The sequence below is a fragment of the Culex pipiens genome, chromosome 1, assembly GCF_016801865.2.
Source record: "Culex pipiens pallens isolate TS chromosome 1, TS_CPP_V2, whole genome shotgun sequence".
Lineage (NCBI taxonomy): Eukaryota > Metazoa > Arthropoda > Insecta > Diptera > Culicidae > Culex > Culex pipiens.
This window is the reverse complement of record NC_068937.1, coordinates 129,200,570-129,223,027: the sequence shown is the minus strand read 5'-3', so window position 1 is coordinate 129,223,027 and position 22,458 is coordinate 129,200,570. Positions and strand designations below refer to the sequence as shown.

At 38.6% G+C, this 22,458-nt stretch overlaps 1 protein-coding gene across 2 annotated transcripts in view; it reads left to right on the top strand.

The window, feature by feature from the left end:
* Positions 1-22,458, top strand: part of LOC120425380 (neurexin-1) — a 56,079-nt gene that overhangs the window by 18,761 nt on the left and 14,860 nt on the right. The window contains exons 4-9 of one of the 2 annotated variants that reach the window (XM_039589895.2): positions 3,638-3,796; positions 3,860-4,012; positions 9,446-9,553; positions 10,630-11,014; positions 11,086-11,462; positions 11,748-11,859. In XM_039589895.2, the coding sequence (XP_039445829.1) occupies positions 3,638-3,796; positions 3,860-4,012; positions 9,446-9,553; positions 10,630-11,014; positions 11,086-11,462; positions 11,748-11,859 (1,294 nt within the window). Of the gene's footprint in view, positions 1-3,637; positions 3,797-3,859; positions 4,013-9,445; positions 9,554-10,629; positions 11,015-11,085; positions 11,463-11,747; positions 11,869-22,458 lie in introns of both variants that reach the window. The other variant, XM_039589894.2, reaches the window with a different exon arrangement.

Below are 22,458 nucleotides of genomic sequence, written 5' to 3'. Positions count from 1 at the left end.
GAATGTTTGGCCCTTTCGAAATGTCAGTCTTGATTCAAAAAAAATATTGTTTTCGAAAAGATCGGATGATTTCACGATTGTTTCATGTCTTAACATCGAAAAATGGACCATAAGCTGCTAGGATATCGACATAAGAAAATTGTGGGTTGTTTGGGTGAGACTTAGAAAACTTATTTTTTTCTATTTATTTGTCTTAAAGCCACTCTATCTCAGCAACCAGAGGTCCAATCTTCAATGTCTCTTAGACAATTTTATAGCAAATCGACAATTTTATTAGCAAATGAACCTTTTAAAAAAAATATTTTCAGAAATGGTCACTCATGGTCACTATTTTTAAAAATCGAAAAACTGCAAATATTTCGCTAAAATCAAACTTTCGGTGGCTTTATCTTGAAAACGAAGCCCTTTATCGAAAAATCTGTAAAGTACTTTTCGGTTGTAAATTCAATTTTACATAAAAAAATATTTTTTTTTTTGTATAAAATCTAATTTTTTTTTTCAAAAATCACTATTTTTTTTTAAATTCATAAATCGGCGGCAGATTTTTTGACCATAATTCTCTATGGCTCAAATGTTGCGGATTTTTGTCCCCTAACAATACTACATTTTTTTAAACATTCAAATTTTCTTTTTGCTACAAAAAACTTTTCGTTAAGAAAAGGAAAGTAAGGCTTCTTCAATACCCAAATAACAAATGTCGTGGTTTTGGATATTTAAAGAAAAAACATCATTTTGTAAAAACAAATTAAACATTTTCAACTGAGAAATTTTTAAAATAGAGTATTCAAAATATAAAAAAAAATCTTTCAAGGTTTATAGCACTTTTTTTTTTTGTTGGATGATTCTGCATTTAAAATTAAGTACTTGATTTAAAAATGGTTTCCTCTATATTTTTTTTCAATAAAAATCATATATTTGACGATGGCGATTCCTCTCCAATTGTGTTGATCCGAGCCGTAGTCCCGATCTACAGCATACAAGGCGCAAGCTTAATTGGAAATGTTACTTTCCGATAAATTTATTACATGACTTGCTCTTTCTGGGCAAGCTAACAATAAAGTTAGATTACCATGCGCCTCCAGCAATCAAAAATACATCAAAACGCCATGCGTCTCCATCAAATTGAGGTAACAGAGCTTTATCAAAAATTCAATTAGGCTAAATTCTGGAATATATTTTTTAACTAATTTCGTGCTTCTTATCTAACAAAGGGTTTAATTTTGATGATTTCGAAAGAGTATGAAATGTGACTCAATTTCTCAGAAATTTCCACCCTTAACTCCAGCCCAAAGCTCACGTAACGTTTCGGAAACCGTTCAAAAACTCACCGACCTTACGACGACGACGACGACGACGACGGCGCACAATTTCGATTGATTGGATTTGAGACGTCGGAAAATTAATTCCACTCCCCCGTTTGTCAACCAACCCGCGGGCATGGCTGCCATCTTAGCTTTACGATTGCCAACTAATTTCGGCTTCCTTTTGTCGGAAAACGGACAAAACATTTTAAAAAGGGCTAATTTTGATTCACTTTCGCAAACAATCATAGAAATGGGGAGTTAATTTGAAAAACTCACGAGAATAGCTCTTTATTAGTAATTTTCTGAAAGAAGTAAACCCTTTTGAGGTTAGGTCGCTCAAAAGAAAATCCAACGGAATTCAACTTTCACCGTCGTTCTGTAGAGGCCTTTGACACCCGGTATTTTCTTATTGTTTGAAATGGGACGACAACTCTATTCTAACCAGCCTAACCCCCGTCCCCACGAGTATAGAGTACAAGGCAAACACGAAGAACCCTGCCTCGCCGCGGATCAATGAGAAGAAGTGCTTCTAGAGGTTATGTTTCATAAAAAGTGCCTCGCCTTAGCACGCTTGTTTCCGGGGCGAAAGTCCTACAACTTTCACTCTCTCTCTCTCTTTCTCTTTCAAAAGTTGGGGATCAAAGTTGGCACGAAATACACACGTTTTATTCATTACACAATTGTGAAAAGAAAACCGGAGTGCCGGATCATAGATGGCGTTGTCGAGTGTCGGTGAACCTCTTTGACAAACACCCCGCGTGTGAGAATCCAAGATGGCGGTGACGTTTGGCAGTAACAATAGGACTAACCAAACGGAGAGAATGGCTTTGTAAGCTTTTTTTGTTTTGTTTTCACTTTGTGACACTTTTCAACATTGAACTGACTCTAGACGCCGCCGTGCCTTTCGAGATGCAATGTTGTGTGATGGACTTTTTGTTGCGTTGTCTTAAAAATAGGCGAAAATAACGACAAACGTCAAATTTGATGCCGATTTGCGAATACCAGAGTAGCAATAATTTTCGCCGACGTGCCTTCCAAGCAGCGATGTCATTGGAAGGACTGATTTAAGTTGCTTTTCCAACTTTTCCAAAGGATCTTTTTCAACAAAATTGTATTATTGTCTGTGATCGCAACCAACCTGGAGACAGCCCACGATACGATGACGATGAAAGTTTCGCACAAAACACGAGAGAAAGACCGACTTCTTGCCACACTTAGTTTTATGGGGGCGTTAATTCCGTTTGCTCTTGCGCGCGACTGACTTCCGCACTAATGCCATTTGACAGGTGATGGGCCACGTGGCCCACGTGGAACGCAGACAGACGAGGAGACGGAAGGGGGGAGCTGTGCTGCTAATGGAGCATGGCACGCACCTCGTGGTGGAGGGTGAAAAGTTGCGTTTAATCAATCTTCCGGTTCCGGCGGAGGATAAACGCTTGAGGAGGGAGTGGGAGGACCGCGCACTCGAGCGGAATTTACATGCTAATGTAAGTCATTTTCGGTTAACGTGTAAGCCGTTAACGGCTTGAGCATTTAAACGTCAAAAGATAAAAGGAGAAATTGCTTGAAGGTCAACCAAATATGCAGTAAATTGTGTTTTGTGGGAAACTTTTACCAACATATTTCCAATTATGCATAGTTTTTCTTATCCATCGCGAAACCTTTCAGTAACTCCGAAAACCCTTAAAAGCCAAAGCCATAAAAAGTCTGAGCATCTTCTCGCAAAAAAAAAAAAACAACGTCTAACTTTCACCCAACACCAAACACCCATCATAACCGGTTCAAATTGTTTGGAAAAGAAGTGCAAAACTTCATTTTCCGAACACCACCACGAACCCCCCTAAAGCAATTCCGACCACCGCCAAACTTGACTCCGACACACTATCCCTTGAGGCGACGAGACCCCCACTCGCCTTTTTGATAAAGTGAATAAAAATGCAAATTTGGGCGTCATAAATTGCACGGCGAGCGTACTCTGTGGAAAGTGCTCGTAACAAGTTTTTTGTTTTGTAAAAATTGCAGCTTTTTTTTAGAAGGAGGGGGGTGGGGTCGAAGCTCTAATTTTGAGGCATAATTTAAGGATCACCCCCCGCTTTTTGACAGCTGAGTTTGGCAGGGTTGCCAATCTTCTTGCCATTTGAAAAAAAATTTTAAATATCGAAAAGCAGTGTTGCTAATAACAATTATTTATTTTTTTAAGAAAAAGTTTTTTTTTTGTGATTTTGATTTAAATTTTTAAAGCAGTGTTGCCAGCAAGGTTGACGTGGCGAAACCTTTTTGTTTTCAAATTTTAACAATATAATCCATTTTAACAATGTTTTCCCCCAAAACAGCTGGTCGCCGTAGTGGACGACGTTTACACCGACCATTCGCACATCGCCGGCAAGTTCACCATGCTGTCCTCGTCCCGGGTCTACGTCGGCGGGGCGGTCAACCCGCGAGCCCTGCTGGGCGCCCGGGTGCACAACAACTTTGTCGGCTGCCTCCGGAAGGTGAGATTTTGAAATGGAAAATAACAATTGATTATGACCCTAACAATTTTTGTTTTGCCGCAGGTGGAATTCTCCGCGGACACGCTCCGGCTGAACCTGATCGACCTGGCCCGAACCGGTTCCAAGCTGATCCAGGTGGCCGGCCGGGTCGACTACCAGTGTCCCAGCGGCGACCCCCAGGATCCGGTGACGTTCACGACGCGCGAGTCGTACCTGGTAAGTGATCGCATGCAAGTTGCACGCAAAGTTTGGTGCAATTCGCGGCGAGCGCGGTGCTGCCATCTGTTGGCGAGCACTGTTGACCGCAGGGAAAAGTGAAATTTCCGCCGAAACTTTTCTCTCTGCACAGCACACACAAACTCACTTGATTAACTTTTACGGGGGCCGTGTCTGTGCGATGTTCACCCCCTTGTCAGGACGGATTTTAAGAGGTTAGCAAAAGACGAACTTTTGTGCGAGACGTTGCGCGGATCTTAACGAGCAAAAGTTTTCCCTTCTCGGTCCCTTCTGTAGAGCCACGTGTACGAGCTCTCTCTCCCCTACAACACGTATGGTCTTTATAACTTACTGTCTGAGCATCATTTCTCATCAGACGACACGCCATGCCTCACGTGTCGTAATTTCCTGCCCCTCCCCATCGCAACCCTCCATCGTCACTTAAATCCCAGCATCCGGGGGATTAAGATTTGATAAGCGAAATCACTTTTCTCGCTCAACCCGTTCGTTGATGGGATGGCATGGCGGACAGGCGAGTATAAACAAGACGCTTATCAGTCGGGTACCGATCGTCTCATAATTCACAAAACGCTTACCAGGAGTGGGGGAGGGAACACCGTCAGTCCCCGTTGGGTAAACCAAACTTCATCATCCGACGGTAGTTGTGGGTTGAAAGCGAGATGGGAACACTGACTGTTGAAAATATTTTTCCTTGAAACTACGAATTTGAAGTCCTTTTTATCAACTTGCCTTGTCTAATGCTTTCTAAAACTTGCACGCAATTTTGTATCGAAACTGCGTACAAGTTAAAATGTGGTGGTTTTAAACCACCAACAGCTAAAAGCACTCAGAATTCCAAAAAAATCAAAATTTCTCAGAATTTTTTTTTGCATGTGTCAGATTTGGAGAAAATGATTTTCTCATAATTTCGCTGCCGACCAGCGGTCAAACACACATATACAGCAATTCCCCACGAAAACACCATGATTCGAAAAAAAAGTTCTCCGATCGGGCTCAAAAATTTTCTGGGGGTGTTCCTTGGCCGAAATAATTAGACACGTTTTTTTTTTTTTTTTTTTGTTTGGCCATTACGGTGACCAACGCCGTGTTAGGGTGGTCCGAAAAATGGAAATTTCCGTCATTTTTCGCAAAAACCAAAAAAAAAAGCTGCGTATTTCAATTACGAAAATTTTGGTACCCTAACATGTATAGGTCATCGCTGAAATTTTCAAGTTATCGCAGTTTTAGTGAAAAAAGTTGATTTTTTGCCGTTTTCGTCATTTTCCCGTGGCGGGTCGAAAAACACAGTTTTTATTTTCAAAAAATCGTATCTCAGAGTATTGAAAACATAACTTCACCATTTTTTTAAATTTATTATTATTAGTTTTATTAAAGACACTTTACCATTGCAATGGCATTCGTGTCGTATTTTTTTTAAATGTTATGTGAAATTTGCCGAGGAATCCGATTAAAATATTTTCAGACATAGGCCCTTTGGTCCCGAGACCTTCAAAACAGCATTTTAAGTTTTCATACGACCTTTTCAAATGTTAAGCTAGTTTTTTGAAACTTCTTACTTTTTTTCCCAAATAGCCAAACTAATCACCTTTCTTTTGCGTCTAGGACAGCTAAAATCGGATGAAATGGCGCGGAGATATGATTTTTTTTAAAAAGTGGTTTTGCGAAAAATGACGAAAATTGCCATTTTCGGACCACCCTAACACGGCGTAGGTCACCCTAATGGCCAAACAAAAAAATACGGGTCTAATTATTTCGGTCAAGGAACTCACAGAAAAATTTTGAGCCCGATCGGAGAACTTTTTTTTCGAATCATGCTGTTTTCGTGGGGAATTGCTGTATATGTACACAAATTTCAGTACAAAGCATAATTAAAATTTGTAATTAACTTTCAAGATTCGTGTAAACTTTCAAGAGATGATTTCAAGGGGCGTCTAGACTTTCAAGGGGCGTCTAGATTTTCAAGGGGCGTCTAGACTTTCAAGGGGCGTCTAGACTTTCAAGGGGCGTCTAGACTTTCAAGGAGCGTCTAGACTTTCAAGAGGCGTCTAGATATTTAAGGGGCGTCTACACTTTTAAGGGGCACCTAGACTTTTAAGGGGCACCTAGACTTTCAAGGGGCGTCTTGACTTTCAAGGGGCGTCTAGACTTTCAAGGGGCGTCTAGACTTTCAAGGGGCGTCTAGACTTTCAAGGGGCGTAAAGACTTTCAAGGGGCGTCTAGACTTTCAAGGGGCGTCTAGACTTTCAAGGGGCGTCTAGACTTTCAAGGGGCGTCTAGACTTTCAAGGGGCGTCTAGACTTTCAAGGGGCGTCTAGACTTTCAAGGGGCGTCTAGACTTTCAAGGGGCGTCTAGACTTTCAAGGGGCGTCTAGACTTACAAGGGGCGTCTAGACTTACAAGGGGCGTCTAGACTTACAAGGGGCGTCTAGACTTACAAGGGGCGTCCAGACTTACAAGGGGCGTCTAGACTTTCAAAGGGGCGTCTAGACTTTCAAGGGGCGTCTAGACTTTCAAGGGGCGTCTTGACTTTCAAGGGGCGTCTTGACTTTCAAGGGGCGTCTAGACTTACAAGGGGCGTCTAGACTTTCAAGGGGCGTCTAGACTTTCAAGGGGCGTCTAGACTTTCAAGGGGCGTCTAGACTTTCAAGGGGCGTCTAGACTTTCAAGGGGCGTCTAGACTTTCAAGGGGCGTCTAGACTTTCAAGGGGCGTCTAGACTTTCAAGGGGCGTCTAGACTTTCAAGGGGCGTCTAGACTTTCAAGGGGCGTCTAGACTTTCAAGGGTCGTCTAGACTTTCAAGGGGCGTCTAGACTTTCAAGGGGCATCTAGACTTTCAATGGGCGTCTAGACTTTCAAGGGGCGTCTAGACTTTCAAGGGGCGTCTAGACTTTCAAGGGGCGTCTAGACTTTCAAGGGGCGTCTAGACTTTCAAGGGGCGTCTAGACTTTCAAGGGGCGTCTAGACTTTCAAGGGGCGTCTAGACTTTCAAGGGGCGTCTAGACTTTCAAGGGGCGTCTAGACTTTTAAGGGGCGTCTAGAACTTTTTTATTCACATATTCATCAAGCCATATTCACGACTTTGTGAATGCAATTCATGAAATCATGGAAAGGTGTTTGCTGAACATGATTTCATAGAATTTAAACTCAAGTTTACAATTTTGTTTATTGGCAGAAGTTCACTTAAATTTCAATTCGGTCGATCAGAGCGTGTTCAGGGAGCCCAAATCTATAATACCTTGACAAAACTGAAGCATTTACTGAAATAAACTTCAACAATGTCGAGCTATATGGACGTATGCGGAAACACAAAGTGTACCAACTTTCGCGGCCTCTACTGTAACCTCGGATGAGCAAACACTGCGTATTTCATCCAACTTGAGTCGAACTGATTGTCTCGCTGTGATATGGCAGCGATACCATCGTCGTACTTCCAAAAGGGGATCTCGTGGACCTTCGAGGAAACACACTCTGACACTTTCTGGAAAGCTCTTTGGTATTGTGTGTGTGCAAAACACGTCACTTCAAGTAAGTTTAAATCCCCCCACAAAATTAGATGCTTTTGATTAAGTGTGTACAAATGTTTGCACAGATTTGCGGCGAATCTAACCTCAAAATGTGAGCTCTTCAAGCGTTGGTAGCTTTTAATCGGAGATGAAAAAAACGGAGACCCCACGGAAATACTTTTTGCGGACTTTCATCGACAATCATTCGGTTAGATGACCTTCTAAGAAGGATATGAATTTAGGCTGTTACAAGCAAAATAATGATCACTCCCTGTTAAATAATTATGAAAATATTATTTCGTCTGATTGGACGTCGAACGAAGTCCCAAAACGGGGCACTCTTTTTAATTGCATTACCCGGAATTTCCCCCCGCAAGTCAACCCAAAAATACCGCACGCTGTATTAAAACTGGCCAAACCACAAAAACCTGTTCGCCGCAACAACAACCTGCAAAAAAAATGGCCCAACCGACGACAGAATGTAATTTTCGGAACAAATCCGGTGAAATTAACGTGCAACCATCAACGATATTTATTACCCGAGCGCGCACATATATGTACACGAATTCGCATTACAGAAAACTTTTTGCTCACAACAGTCGCGTCTTCATCAAAGCATTCCGGGAAAACCGCACGGACGAAAAAGCTTTGACAGAGTTGCCAGAAAAACTTTTTTGTTTTGGCATTACAACTTATTTCTCATAAAAATAAAATAAACCCAAAAAAAAATACCTACGCCCTTTTCGAAAACCAACCAAACTGTCACACATTCAATGAAGGCGACTTTATTAAATTGTGCATGCGCCGCGCGCGCCATCTGGCCGTCAACCACGTCGCGGGCACATTTTGCCTACATTTGGGGGCGTGCTTACACGAGTAGCAGTCCCAAAATGAAAGCCCATTCGTCACCGGCGGCGTAGGATAATGTACACGGTTTCACGTACTTTACTCAGTTATGTGATACGCTTGGCTGACGTTTACGTCTCGTAACACGTGTCAACTCTAGACAGTCGTTTTGGGTGAAAAGAGACGTCAACTTGCTGGATTATGTTGTGTCTCTTGAATGAAATTAATCAATTTAAGTTGGCTTAATTATTACAACATTTATTCGCAAAAAAAAACCTTGAAGATGGCAACAACAAGCGCCGAAACGTCAAATAATTGTTTGTGTAATTATCATTTTAAAATGTTTCAGAAAGGTTCAAAGTACAGTGAACGTGTCATATAATGAATGCTAATTACCGCAAGCGCCATCATTGTACGTAATAAATAATTTTATTTCCCGGTGAAAATTTTACGCGCTCGGAAATAAAGGGGTGAAGCAGGAAGTGGCACGTTCTTCCTGGAAAATTCCTTTACAGGTGATAAAATTACATTTACATTTCCCCCACACCCTTTTTAACTGGAATTACTCCAACGGGGTTTGAGTTTCCTTATTTTGGGATGGGAAAAGTGAAATTTTCAGCGATGTGCTCTTCCCGTTGAGAAAAAAAAAATAATAATTAAGCTCCAAAGGAGAACCGTTACCCCTTTTCAAAGAAAAGTATTAAAATGATTCTGCCTTCAGAAATGATACCCACCTTCGAGGTGAAATCAAGCTTGATTGAAATTGTTAACCAAAAGAACTTGAATAAAAAGATCAAATGATCCATTAGAAAAAACCACTTTTTATGTTTTTTTACCTAAATTTATATGTAAAAATTGAATTACAACAAAAGGATGTAAATTTCACGTTGCTGATGTAATTTTACATGATTTTTTATCTAAACAACTAAATTTCACCTCACAAGCTGTGCCAAATTACATATATTCAATTAGCCCTTCAAAGTTTGAAATTACCGTACTAAAACTTTTTTCACCGTGTGAAATTAACTTAATCACATAACATTCTCCTTTGCAACCATTTCAGCTCCTTCCACCGTGGGACGTCTCAAAGCAGGGCATGCTGTCCTTCAAGTTCCGCACAAACGAACCGAACGGATTGATCATCCTGAACACTGTGGTGCGACAGCCGAGGGTGAGTTTGGTCTCGAAATCTTTAGAAACGAAATGTTTAAAAAATTTAACTGAGTTACACACAGCTAAAAAATACTTTAAAATACTTCTTTAAGGTTAGCAAAAATTTGTAATAAAAAAGCCTAAATTTTTAAAACATGTAAATTTTCCGTTTCCTCTTATGAAACAAAATAATATTTAAAAAAGAGGTTATTTTATTCAGCATCTCATTGCACACTTCCAAATTTACATTACTATTTACTGTGCATTGTGCAAATATGTAAATTTACATATTTTTACGTGTAATTGAACAGATTCCTCATAAATTGAGGTAAATATTAAGGTAAATATTGAGGCAAATATGTAAGTTTAAATCGTTTTACGTGTACTATTATTAGTTTTGCCAATTTTTACACTTTACCATTGCAATGGCATTCGTGGCGTGTTTTACGTGTAATTAAACATAATCATCATAAATAAAGGTAAAATTATATCGAAAAAGTGGTAATATTCAACCATCAAATTTTCCAACCTTCCAAAGTTAAATTTTTTTTTCACAGTAGAGAAAGTTGTTTTTTGAAAGGTTTGATGGTTGACTCTCCCCTCTTTTTATTGTGTAATTTAACCCAAAATTATGTGTAACATAGTGATATTGATTGATATCGATGTTGATGTAAAAATGCATATTTTAGTTTGACCACAAAATTTTTTGATTTAATCTTTTATAAAGTATTTCTGTGTATAATTGAACTTACACAAAAGATGAAATTCAATACATTTATTATTTCGATTTAATGTTAAAAAATGTTCGGACAAAAATTCTCTCTAACAGTAAAAAAATTAAAAGTGCCAAATTTTATTTTTTCAATTTTTTTTTATGTAATTTCACTTCAATTTATGTGGAATAAGTAAAGTTACACATTAAAAGATGTAAGTTTACACAACATTTGTCTATATTTCCAGACGTTTTTTACAGGGACAAATTTTACGTTGCTATGTTCTTTTCAGTGTGGTCCTTCGCAATGAAAACTGCTCAAATTAAAACAAAAATTGGCTTGACATCTTATACAATGAACCCCTTTTTTATTTCGATTGAAGCCCGACTTCTTCGCGGTTGAGCTGCTGAACGGCCACATCTACATCCACATGGACCTGGGCTCGGGCGCGGTCAAGGTGCGGGCCTCGCGACGCCGCGTCGACGATGGCGTGTGGCACGAGCTGTCGCTGCGGCGGAACGGCCGCGACGGCAAGGTCGGCGTCGACGGCCAGTGGAACGACTTCCGAACGCCCGGAGATTCGACCCAGCTGGAGCTGGACAGCCCGATGTACGTGGGCGGAATTGGGCCACCGTACGCCGACGTGGTCATTCCGCCGGCCATCTGGACGGCCACGCTGCGGCAGGGCTTCGTCGGATGTCTGCGGGACCTGGTGCTGAGTGGGAAACCGGTGGACATTGCGGCGTACGCGCGGCAGCAGGATTCGGGTAGGTCTTTGGGGTGAAAACATTTGTAGGGTTCCGTGTGTGCATCGCTAACGGAACGGGAATGTTTGCAGGTGCGATCAAACCGTCCTGCCACGTGGTGGCCAACCAGTGCGGTGGTGCGGTGTCTCCCTGTCAGAATGGTGGCCAGTGTACGGAGGGCTGGAACCGGCCACTTTGTGATTGTTCTGCGACGCTGTTTACGGGTCCAACGTGCGGTCGCGAATCGGCAACGCTGGCCTTCAACGGATCGCAGCACATGGCCATCTGGATCGGCGGAACGCTGGGAACGCGAACCCAAACGGAGGAGTTGGTGATCCGGTTCAAGACATCGCGACCGGCCGGGCTGCTCCTGTTGACCAGTGCCGAGTCCAGTTCATCGGATCGGCTCGAAATCGGCCTGGTTGCGGGCCGAGTCCGGGCCAACGTAAGACTTGGGGAACGTGAGAAGGTAACGCACTCGGTTTTTCGCATTTTTTGCTTGCTCCGTCACACTGAACTAAAACTACACGCCACTTTCTTGCCACTGACGTTACGAAACGTGCAACGAAGATCACAACCGCTGAGCGCTCAGTAGAATAGACATAACCTCAAAACGCATTTCTTTCTCTTTTTCTTCTCATATAATCGAATGATTCTCTTTTAATCCTGATCGAAAAAACCCCCGAAAAAAAACACTGTCGCAAAATCACACCACCATTTCGCCATCGCCGACGACCGGATATCCGAACAAAAGAACTTACTGGCCGGCCAGGGTGTCCTAAATGACAACAACTGGCACACGGTGAGGTTCTCCCGACGGGCGTCCAATCTGCGACTGCAAGTTGACGGGGCCGCACCCGTCAGGGGTATGTTATGTATGTATCAACAGCACCACTATTTTGCCCTTAATTACGTGTCGTGACGTGTCGTTTCTCTCCAATTTTTAACGGTGAACAATTGTTGTCCAACGAGCCAACATTGTTGACTTTGTTCACCACCACGAGAAGTAGCAATAATAATAAAAACTGCAATTGGTATCGATCGATCTTAAATTGTAAATTTTCAAACGTTACAAATGTTAAAAATCGGTGTAACTTTCGGTCTCCAAACAAAAACTCTCCACCTTTTGACAGATCTCTAACGGTCTCCCTCTCTCACTCAAAACGGCGAACAATCTCGACCTGTTTTCCCCTCTGTTTATTCGCAGATCAAGAAAACACTCATTTTACTCGTCTTTAGTTGCCAACCAAACCCCAAAACATACAAAAAAAAAACAACCTAACCTAACACAAAGACTGACAAATGTGAAGGTTCAAATTGACAAATCGAATTCCAAAGTAATCACATCTGTTGGTCAACGCTCCCGCCTAAAAAAAAATCAATCCTCAAACAGAGCCTTCGAAAATCGCCCACCTTTCCTCTAATTTCTCATTGTTTCGCAACATCCGAGTAAGAAAACAAACTCTCACCTCACCTTCACGTTCATCCACCTTGGTTTGATTGTCACCCACCGACCGAACAGCGTCAAAAAACACGCTGCGCCAGTGCTGCCAGATCGCAACACTCCCAAGAGAGCGAGTTACGCGAGAGGAAAATTGCATCAAATCAAATTTCATAACCACTTCATTTTTATGACAGTTCCCCCCACCACCTCCCCCCCCCCCCCTCCCTTTTTCTTTTTGGGTTTCTTGTCCTAGGAAGATGACATTTCTCATTCATTTCGTTTATTTTTCGCCGTCGCGTCTCCTCTTACTCGTTCATCAGTCATTTCGATTATTTTATTTGATGGCGACGAACGACGTCGCCGCCGAATCTCGCCTAAGTTAACGAAGACACACACTCACCAACGTTCTAGAACCCTACAAAGACACATACAACAACACATCATCTCATCGGCATGCATATCAGATGGGTGATAAATTCTATCAGTCATGAAATTACGATTCGATGAGGAGTTCATTGGCTTATCGTAATTCAATCATTTGGGCAGGATGAATGCTTTGGGAAAAAAACGAATCGGAAAGTCATGTAGGTTCAAGTTTGGAGCAGGAAAATTTAAAAATGTTTTTGTTTTGCAAAATAACCATTCGTGTAAAATAACTTAACAAAACATATCTAAAACATTGAAAATGTTTTAAAAACAAACCTACAAGGAACGTAGAACTCTACAACAACATATTTTGGAAAACATTTATAAGGTTCTTAAACTCAACAATTTACAGTCGACTTATGCGTCACTAGATCAACCTAAAATTTGTATTTTTTTCCACATTTTTTTTTTGTTACGATAGCGATTGATAAGTGAAAAACCGGATTTTTCAGCAACCCTCACCCCCTTCGGAAACAAACCCATAGAAAAACCCCAGCGTTCTCCATTCATCACCGAAATTCTCTCCCAAGCCCCCCAAGAAGCTTATAATTCCACCGCAGAACACCACATCGCAGACAAGAACTTTCAAATAACAATGTGGTCAGAGCCCAGCGTCTCTCTTTCGAAACCATCGGACGACCACGCGGTGAAGAGATTTGGTTGTTTTTGCCACCCCCTCTAGCTGTGTCAAGTTTGTGGAAAAACGGAGGGAGGGGGGTCCTCGGCTCGTTTGAAATTTTGGGACTTTTCCCGGTGGAATGAGCTGATTTTGTCGTTGAGTTGTGAATTTATAGTTGAGAGGTACGATCATTGTTGGGGTTAAATGGACATTTGTAAGGTTTTTTTTTAATTTTGTTTTTTTTTTAAATTTTTCAGGTTATTGTCATATTGCCATGATTTAAGTAGAATTTTAGAAACGGGCATTTGTAATGTTACAAATTATTATTGTTATATTTTATTTCTGACAATACCAGCACTAGGCTAGAATTGACATTTGTAACGTTTTGAGCAATGAAGTTTTCTCTGAACTCTGAAAATTTAAATTTTCTTTGAAAGTGTTGTATTTTTTCATTGACATATTTGGTAAATTATTAACCGTAGCATAACCGTTACAATGGATGAAACAATTTGTGATACCTTTTGTATCAAAATATTGAAAATTAGGCTTGAAATTTAGTTTTTTAATGTGTTTTTATTACTAATTTAATTTTTTTTAATCTGAAATTAACAAAATAATTTTGTTTTATTTAAACTCGTGTACATTTCAACCCCAATTTTCCCTCCTCTTTCCAGAATGGTTACGCAGCTCAATGGGTGACTGAAACACAGAACCTCATTTTCCTTTCCGTTTCGCCCTCAATAATGAGCGTCTACATTTTGAATGGAAGCTCACACCGAAGATGTAAACCGTAATGTAATCTTTAAAATTCCAATTTCACATCTTCATCTTTAACATTCGAAATTTGAGCAAAAAAAATGTCCGTTTTTACATTGCCAAAGAATTCTCCAACAATCAATAAAACCAGTTCATTGCTTTTGCGGCGCCTTAATTTATACACTCTCAAAACTCCCATTAACGCATGCACAAGTGAACATTACCGAAGCTCCGTGGTTTCCGCGGGTTTCCGGTTTAATGGCCAAGGGGTAAGGCGATTTGTTTTGGGCGCCACAGTTTAAATTACCCTTTTCTGTAAAAAAAAAAGCAAAATGGTTCGACAAATTTGAATTTGTAAATTTACCATATTTGTATGTAATTTTACCAATCGTTATAAATAAATTGAAATTTTACTCAGCTTTTGATGCAAAATTACACATTGAGAAAATGTGTACTAAACGTTTAAAAAAATGTGCTAAATTTCATTTTTTTTTCAAATGTAGATTTATTTTTAAGTTATTAATTTAGGTAAAATTACATAAAATTTATGTAAATTTACACCTTCAAATTTTGAACGCACCGTTACCGAGTAAAGTTAGTCCAAAAACGGGTACAACTAGACCCAAATTAGGTACATTCGCCATATTTCACCTTCCCGTGTTGGCAGCCAAGAAACCAACCAATTCGTTTTCCAATAAATCGTGAAAAATGGCCACCACGGAAGACGCCACCGTCGTCGCCGCCATCTTTGTTAAGGTCGTTCCACAAGACCTCACGGCGTAACGTGGCGTCATGCGTATCCCATTCATTTTAATTTTGCCGCTATTTATTTTACATTTATTGGCCCTCCCACCGGGATCGGCCGCCAAGACCGACCGACCCGAAACCACAACGCGATGACCAAGCCCCCAAGGAGGGGGGGGGGTTTAAAGGATTCGGGGTGAACGGGGACAGAGCGCGCAGCGACGGCGTCGTGGGAAGTAATAAAATGTAATCTCGTTGAATAAAATTAGCGGGAAAATTGCCTTTTGATGAGGTTTCTTTCTCTGTGGTGGACGAAAAAGTTAAACTGGCAACACTGCTGTCAGATTTAATAATTGTGCCTTGATTTTAAAAAGCAAACAATTTGACAGATAAATTTACCTTGCAATATAGAGCTATCTAAGCCCGATCTCACACACACTAGCACACCATTTGTTTTGCTGGCGGGTACAAAATTTAACCTCACTTTTTTTCGTGTACGTACACGCAATACATGCGCACGTAGATAACTCTATTGTTGTGTTTGTGTGTAGCGATAACCAAAGGGCGACCATATGAAATGATTTATTTGGGTCCCCGAGCTCAATCTGGGAATGTGTGGCAATGGAAGTTAATTTATCTGATTGACCGAAAATGTGCGGCCTTTTTTTTATTTTTCAATTTACAATATCAATAAAACAAAGCGGAAATAAAAATGTAAGTTCCTTTGTTTCGTCGATAAATTAGCCGCGCACACACACACACAGCCATAAGCCAACACAATGGTCGGTAGTGTAAATTAAGTACATTGCATTGTATTTACACTCTCAAATAATCGAACGAACGCATGCAAATATTCGCAAACAAACAGATACATCAAATTAAACAGCGAGAGGGATGTGTGTGTAAGTGCGGTATTTTTAATCGAACCGCATCGGGATTTAATTCAATTTCGGGTTTAATTTAATCGACCATAAGGGTGGGTGGTTTAGTGAGATTGTAATTATGAGTTATTTTCGTCCTGTTTTTTTCATCAGGACCAAGCTTGAACTGGGAACACTTGTAGAGGATTTTGCATGCACTTGTTTTGGGATTTTTGACGAAGAAAACAAGAAACTTTAAGTTTTTATAGTCACATCCAAACAGCCTTTAATTTTCTAGTACCAATAGGGGAGCTGGGGGTAAGACGGCCACCCCCTGTTTTAATAAGTATACTAATGAATATTACTAAAATGTTTAGCAATACTGTTCCTCATTCTGAATAATGCATATGGAGTCACTTTTGCCAAATATATTATTTGAAATAGTATAAAAATAGCTCAAAATAAACAAATAATTTTTGAACTTGAAACTGGATGTAATTTCATGAATTACAACTTAGGCATTTTTGTTAGAAAACAATTTGTTTTCTTGTCTTCAAATATTTTTTCATGTTAAATTGAAGTTTTCCCTAGATTATGTCCCTCGGAAAAGTTGAAAAATGCGATGAGCTATTTGCAAAAAAAATGTTTAAAAAATAATTTATTTGGGGGCAAGACGGCCACCCGAAATTTGTAAATTTTATTTGATATAGGTTATATTTTTGGCGGTTTTTTTTACTATTAATACATATTTGTAGATAAGGAAAAGCATTTTTAATAAAACTATCCATTTTCAATCAAAATGCTGCCATCTACCGTTTCGACAACATTCTTTACTGTGATATCGCAAAACTCATTGAATAGTATGAAATCCTATCAAACTTTTCATAAAATCGTCAATTCAATATTGTTTACATAACTTTGATTTAATTATTCTAATCAAAATACACAAACTAATTATTTGGCATCAAATTGTGTTTGTTTTTTTGAAATTTTTTAAAGGCATTTTTCTTCACATTTGAAACTTGATTTTTTTCAACTAAAACAGTTATGATGTTCAGAGAAGTCTGTTCAACCAACCATGTAGGTGTTTGGCTGGATTTAGCAAAGTTATTAAGTTGATTTATAGCAGAGCAGTTCTCTAGGATTTCGGTCATTCAATTTTTTTGTATTTTTTAATCCGTTTGAAACTTTTTTGGTGCCTTCTAATGATCCGATTTTCAATGTTAAAATATGAAACATTTGTGAAATTTTCCGATCTTTTCGAAAACAATATTTTCAAAATTTTCAAATTAAGACTAACATTTCAAAAGGGCCAAACATTCAATATTAGTTGCTGGGATATCGAAATTGAAAAACGGTGGGTTGTTTGGGTGAGACTTAAAAACCATCAATTTTCCTGTTTTTAAACCTTTGCATTGCAATATCTCAGCAACTAAAGGTCGTATCAACAAAGTCCGAAGAAGTAAAATATAGAGATTTTTCCAGCTTTAAAAAAAAAATGTTTTCAAAGTGTGCAAACATGTGCACTTATTTAAAAAAATGAAAAACTGCGATTTTTTCAAAAAAGTCACCTAAATATGGATTTAACTTGAAAACGGTGCACTTTATCAAAATTTCACTAAATTCATTAAACTAATTCACTAAACTGATTGCAAATTTGATTTTACATCGAAAAATGAAGTTGAAAATTTTTTCGACCAATATTTCGATTTTTTTGAAAAATCAGTATTGATTCAAAAATTTATAACTCGCTCAATGATTTTTTGCACAACCTGGAAATTTCTGAAAAGTTGGCATTTGATGTCCTCTAAAACAAAAAATAAAAATAGTGTTTTTTTTTTGCAAATCAAGTTTTGGTGATAAAAAGTTAAATAAAAAATCACCAATTTTTTTTTACTTTGTATCATTTTTTTCCAGTGTAGTCCGTATCCATACCTACAACTTTGCCGAAGACACCAAATCGATCAAAAATTCCTTCAAAAGATACACATTTTTGAATTTTCATGCATCATTTTTGTATGGACAGATGCCAAATTTGTATGGAAAATTATATGGACAAACTAATGATGCAAAATGGCTTCTTTAGGCATACCGAAGGCACACAAAAAATTTCAGTCGGATTAAAAAATACAAAAATTAAAATTGAAGAAAAAAGACCGATTTCGGCACTGACCGTCTTACCCCACATGGCTGGCCGTCTTACCCCGCGTGTTTCGTATATATACGATTTCAATTATTTTTTTTTAAATTGCTGTAGGGGAAAGTGGGGCAAGTGTAACAAGCTAAGGAAATGCTCGTTATAACCCATTAAAAACGTGAAAAATTTGTCGGAATTTTTTATAATCATCTTATTCCAGGTCTTGACTAAGACTTTGATAGAACAGGTTTAAAAAAAAAACAGTTTTTGACTGTAAAAAACTGATTTTAAAATTTTTGATTTTCCGTGCGTATTACTCAACTAGTGGGGCAAGACGAACAACCCGTTGGGGCAAGAGGAACAATGCATGAAACAACATGCTAATTTGCTAACAATTGAACTGTTATCACTTAGATACATCAGATTACAATGTATTTGAAACGTTTCTTTCATTTTTAGATTAAAAAATAATATTTTACTAAAAATTTTATCGTTTTTACAAAAAAAAATTATTGCTTAGATGATAAATAGTAAATTTTCATGATATCACTATATCTTGTTTGGAATTTTTTTGTTAACAATTATTTATCAGTTTTTAAGTACTTTTAAGTATTTCTTTCCCAATAAAATATGTTGTTGCAGCAATTCGTATTTTTTCCATACTAAAAATCTATATGGTACACTTGCCCCACCGGAACAAGATTTTTTTAAAGCTCTCAACAAAAATAACCAAAAGTTAAATCATACTTTGTAATAGGTAGAAGTCATTGGTAGGGACACTACTGATCTAGGAAAAATTGCATTTTGAAAAAAATTGCCATAAAACGAATCCTATGCCTTATTTTGTACTTTCCAAATATTATAAGAAAACAAAGGTTTTGAAAAAAACTTCATTAAATCTTATGCTCCGTGGCGTTTACGTCGTTTTGGCGGTTATGTGGTAGTAGACTCAGCTAATTGCATTGCTAGCAACAATTCCTTATACTGGAAATAATCAAAATTGTAAAAATTACGGCCGTACGAGCGATTGTTCCTCTTGCCCCATATGGTCGTCTTGCCCCACCTTCCCCTACAGTATTGAAAATTGGTTTTAGATCAACTAATTTATGCCATGTCTATAATGGACTACTAGTAGAACAATATGTAAGTAATTTGAGATCAAAATAATCTGTTGTGTAAATTTTATGAGACTTCTCCCTTAGGGTTGCTGTCTTACCCCCATCTCCCCTACCTCAGCAATATGACAGTGGATTCAATGTTAAATAATTAAACATTTGTGAAATTAGCTGAACTTTTTTAGATCGATCAGAAAATTCCTTCAAATGATACAAATTTTCGAATATTAACACAAATATGGCTTCATTGGTCATAGGGAAGGCCTCCACAAAGTTTGGGCCAATTTAAAAAATATATAAAATCCATTTCCGGTTTTAGTGTAGAATTGCTCAATCGTTTTTATTTTTTTAGAAAAATTTTAGTATAGTACACTGCACAGTGGTCCGAAACCAAAATCTAGCGTGACAAAATTGATAGCGGCCACACGTTAAGATTTAGAGCTTTGGTGTCTTCAGAACAAATTATCAGGGTCAATAGGGACATCTTTTGGTATGGTGGATATTAGGGTGGTCCAAATTTTAGGGTGGTTCAGAATTTTTATTTTGGCGGGATGACGAGATAGCGCTTCGGTGTCTTCAGAAAAGTTGCAGAAAACACCATTTTGAGCAACTTTGCTGAAGAGCATAAAGCTCTAGAAGTTTCTAGGGCCATTTTTGTAATTTAGGTTGAGGTGCTTATGGAAAAATGAGTTTTTTTAATTTATCAACGCAGGCTTATGTAGTAGCGAGTTGGTGTCTTCTAGAAATTTGTAGAGCTTATCAAAACACAAATTTATCTTCCAATACAGCGAAAATCGGACCTTTTAAACGAAAGTTATAGCCAAAGTACGACGAAAAAGACGCCATTTTGAAATGTGAATAACTCGAAAAGGTGGTGGAATTTGACCTCGCTCTTAGAAGCATCTGAAAATACACATTCTTAAGTACATTTGCTGAAAATATCTCGGAGGTCTTTTTTGTTTAACTCATTTAATCTCAATTTAAAAATGAGCATTTTTAAATCGTTTTTTGTCCATAACTTTTGATAGAATTGACCAAAATTCGTTTTTCAAGAACAAAAATGTTCATTATGACAAGCTCTACAACTGTCTAGAAGGGCCCAAAAATGTACAAAATGATCTAGTGGTTGTAAAAGAAGAAACAAGTTTTTATTGAAATATTTCAGGAATCAACAAAAATAAATAAATATTTCAATAAAAACTTTTGGTTTCGGACCACTGTGCACTGGCGGTACCACGCTCTGACAGATTTTCCGACTCGTGACACCGGAGTAAACATTAGTAAATAAATCAGTTCCAATTCGTGACACTAATCACACGCCAGAAAATTGACTCCACCGTTCGTTTCGTTAGCCCAGCTGGCTAACCATTCAAGCCCATAATTATTCGTATAATTTCATACAAGTACGAGGACAAAAAATAGAACTCCAACAAGTAATTAATTGTCATGTCCTCGACGACGTGAACGGCCATAATTGGCTTTCTCATGAAAGTACAAAATCACACGCTTACACAGACACACAACTCTACTCGCGCTCTGTCATTGTCATCGTGTCATTTAATAACTGATGCTTATCAGTTGCTACTCACACATGTTCACATTTTTTTTGTTTTCTCGTACGCATCGATGCATTGAAAAACAATCGCGTAGGGCGAATGGGCGGAAAATTGATTTTTACGGTTTAAATTGCAATTTTATTACAAACACAAACGGGACTCTCATAACTCATAAATCCAGCAGTTCTAGCAATGGGCCAGAGTTCAATTTCCATTTAATCCCTCCGTAGACAAACACATTCACACTCAAACGAACATTCGATTTGAAAACGCAAACAGAACAAAAACAACAGATAATCCCCCCCTTCGACGGCGAGTGCTGCCACCTCGCGGCATAAATCTCGATTCGGGAAATTGAAACATTTCATCACACGCTCACACAAACTCATAAAATCGTTATCACTGGTTCATTCACACAAACACACTTTGAAAGGGAAGACTGGACACGCAATTCACACCACAGACACAGTCAAACTATTTATTTCCCCCCAAAGAGTCGTGCTTTTTTTGCCCTCACACACACACAAACCCACGTTTCGTACTTCATGGTTTCTCCCCTCGACGTTCATTTTCATTTTTTACCGAATTTTGGAAGTTTCCACCCCGCAAAAAAAACCCACCTTCCCTTATAATCCCAGTCGATCGAACCACTCGCGCGCGTTACTTCTCTTTGGTCTCGCTCGCGGTCCGACACCGAAGTTGTCAGGAAATTAGAAACAAAACAGCAGAAACAATTGGTTAAACAAAAGATAGAAACGAAACTTTGAGGAAAAATAAACAAAAGTTTAAATTTTGGTAACCAGAAACAAAACGCGAACGTCAGGACGCTAATTTATTTGCACCAAAATTTGAAAAACTGTTCTTATTATACTGTATTATTATTAGTTAGTTAAATTTTGTTTGATTTGAATTCTTTTTTTTTTGTTTCATGCATTTTCGAGTATTTAATTTAGTATACCCCAATGCTTGCTAACCCTTTCTAATATCCTTTCTTGTCTTAACTTTAATCATAAAAATATATCTTTTCTAATGTCATCCTAATTTCCAAGATTCAATTTAAAAAAAAGTTTTTTTATTTTATTTTTCAAACATTTTGTTTCATAATTTTGTTCAAATTTCGTTTTTTAATATGGAACTGCCTGCGGCTTTACTGGCATGCCCCAAATTACATTATCCCCCATATTTTCCCCCCTTGAACTGCATGCAGATGACATCAGAAAAATTCACAATTCACGATAATTAAAATAAGCATATACACCGGTCACCACCAAATTGTAGTCCCAAATTCACCACAATTGGCAACCAACCCCAACTGTCCCTATCTCGACGGAATCAAAACAAATCACGTGCCGTGTGTGTGTTTTGTTTACCTTTATTTTGACTAGTTTTGATTTTTGTCTACGCAAGCAAACGTCACACGTCAAAAAAAATTGGAGCCATTTTTGCAAACCGAGCTACTTTTTTTACAACATTTTTGTTATTTTTTCAACGTAACGTAGAGTTTACCCCACTGCCCCCACCCCCGATGAGTCGCGTCCACCAGTCACTCTTTGTGCCATTTTCCGTGTCATTTAATCTGTCTCATCAAACTGACCCCTCCTCCTTCACCGTCTTGAGTGTATGTGTCAAATGTCCAAACGTCATCGAAATGTCATCAAAACGTCAAGCGCTTCACATCAAATTCCAAGCATTTTTCATCAAAAGTAAGCATTTTAAGGTTTCAAAAATGTTTTGAAATGTTTCAAAACAAAACAATGACAGATGTCGTCCCCTTTGTAAAATACACAATTATCCAAAAAATGCTTACT